At 28.5% G+C, this 2,204-nt stretch overlaps 1 protein-coding gene across 1 annotated transcript in view; it reads right to left on the bottom strand.

Moving 5' to 3' along the window:
* Positions 1-1,100: 1,100 nt before the first annotated feature.
* The window catches only part of LOC111617050 (cold shock domain-containing protein E1-like), a gene marked incomplete at its 5' end in the record, with an annotated part of 4,266 nt that continues 3,162 nt past the window's right edge, over positions 1,101-2,204 (bottom strand). The window contains one exon of the mRNA XM_023358387.1: positions 1,101-1,296. Coding sequence (XP_023214155.1) covers positions 1,101-1,296 — 196 coding nt within the window. The remainder of the gene's footprint in view (positions 1,297-2,204) is intronic.

The raw sequence follows: 2,204 nt of genomic DNA, 5'->3' as shown, positions 1-2,204 counted from the left end.
GATGAAAATTCAATACGAAGCGACACGCAACAAAGAAAAATTTCAACACGGGATAAATTAATAATTTTTTCGTACATAATTGGTTATCCGAAAAATAAGTTATCCAAACAACCCCAGTCCCCAATTGATTTGGATAAACGATGCTCTACTGTATTCACAAAATATTTTTCTATAATATGATTAACTTGTCATGTATTTATGTAATTTTAAGCAAGCATGAAAATACAAACTTAAATCAAGTAAATAAATTTGATGTTTAATTTTGAATTTCTTTAAATATTCAATTTTTGTTTAGAGTTTTGATTTATTTTTGAATTTTTTCTATATTCTTGAATTATAATTTATTCTTTTGTAAATAAATATCAATAGAAAATATTTTGATTTTAATTAACTCTTTATTTTAAATTTGTAATGTCTAAAAATGAATTACAGTAATACCTCGACTTACGCGAACCCAGAGTTACGCGATTTTCAAATCTCGTAGATTCGTCTTTTGTTTGAGAGCCACGCAACCCTTGATTACTCCCCCCCACACTATTGTTCAGCTTATATGTTTGGATGTGTCACGCGGAATCGACACATAGCTACAATTTATTTTGTGTTATTTATTTCTGTGTTTGTTATATCTATGGAAACTCGAGAGACTCTATGTGGTGATTTCTTGTAACCGTGAACGAATCGAAAGACGAGATAAGATTAACGAGAACATTTATTAGCTTACATACATCCGACTTGGATTTTACACAAATTGCGAAATTATACCCCGACTTACATGAATTTGACTTATGCGGTTATCGCTCAGTCCCACCTATCGCATAAGTTCGGGGTATCACTGTACATATTTTTTAAACATCCATACATCAAAAGAAAACCCAATAATACAAAATAATTAATGTTGCCTTGCTTGTAACTAATATTCTTAAAGCATAGAAAAACATTACTTTCATTACTATAATTTTTATTTTATGAAGTTTTTTTATACTCTTCCCATCCTATGATCACCCAGAGAATTGTATATTTATTAAATTTTTATTTATTTAGTTATCATATTTACAAAAGCATTGAATATGATTGAAAAACCTAAAACTGATTATGATATGCTAATAAAAACAAAAACAAAATACCTGTTCTCTCATCTCTCCTGACACAAGAAAACTTTCATCTAATAAATCAATATTTGTGGCATGTTGAAGTTTATCACGACGATCAGTAGCTATGTTAAACTGAACCCAATCTCCAACTTGAAGGGTAAAATCACCTTTTGTGTCTTTTTCACCAAAAGAAATTTCCATTTCCCTTTAAAAACAAAATCATATTTTATAATCCAATTGATTAAATAATATATATTTGAAATTTCTATATTATTTGTAATATATATTTGTCTAACATGACAATAGCTTATCTTATTTAAGACTATATATAATAAAAATAGAAATTACTTATTGTGACATTGTCACAATACTGGGCTGAAATTTTTTACTATATTTGAATTTAAATAAATATAATTTTCAATGCTAAATCTGAAAGTTTTTTCTCAATAATGATGTTATTTTTCATGTGACTTGTCACAGAAAAAGTGAGATCATGTGAATATTGTACACCTTAGAGCATTGAATGATATATTACTGATTTCAGTTTACTGTAGAGATCAACTCTATACCAAATTTATTTCTCTATATAGTGAGGCAAAAAATTTTTAATTGAAGTTACATAATTTCTGGTCCATACTGGAAGCTCATATAAAGGTAACTAGGGCCTCCAGTCCCTAAGCTTTCCATGACTGGTCTGAATTTCATCTAACTCACTCCATTCTCAAGATTAATGAAGTACAGTTGGATGACAGTGAGAATGTATAGGTCTGCAGTTTGAAAATTGCAGCCTAATAATAATGCAATATACATCAGACATGGCCAATAAAATCAACTGCAGATATGGTGTATTAAAACACAAAGAATTTATAACTCCTATAAAATACATTTCTATATTTTTTACCATAAAATATTTTAATTATTGCTATGAGTTATTAAACACTATGCTATGGGACATGTGGTTATCTTTGTTTCTGACTGCAACACAGTGAAAAGAGTATGAAAACAAGAAATACAAGGAATGGAACATGCTCTTAGGTCATATTTAGGTAATGAGCAATAATGTACTGTCTTCAATTACTTATCTTATTCATAAAATGGATTTATCACACTAAA

The sequence above is a fragment of the Centruroides sculpturatus genome, unplaced genomic scaffold (genome assembly GCF_000671375.1).
Source record: "Centruroides sculpturatus isolate CEXI.00-Female unplaced genomic scaffold, Cexi_2.0 scaffold4597, whole genome shotgun sequence".
NCBI lineage: Eukaryota > Metazoa > Arthropoda > Arachnida > Scorpiones > Buthidae > Centruroides > Centruroides sculpturatus.
The sequence above is the reverse complement of the archived record's forward strand: the minus strand, read 5'-3'. Positions and strand labels throughout refer to the sequence as shown.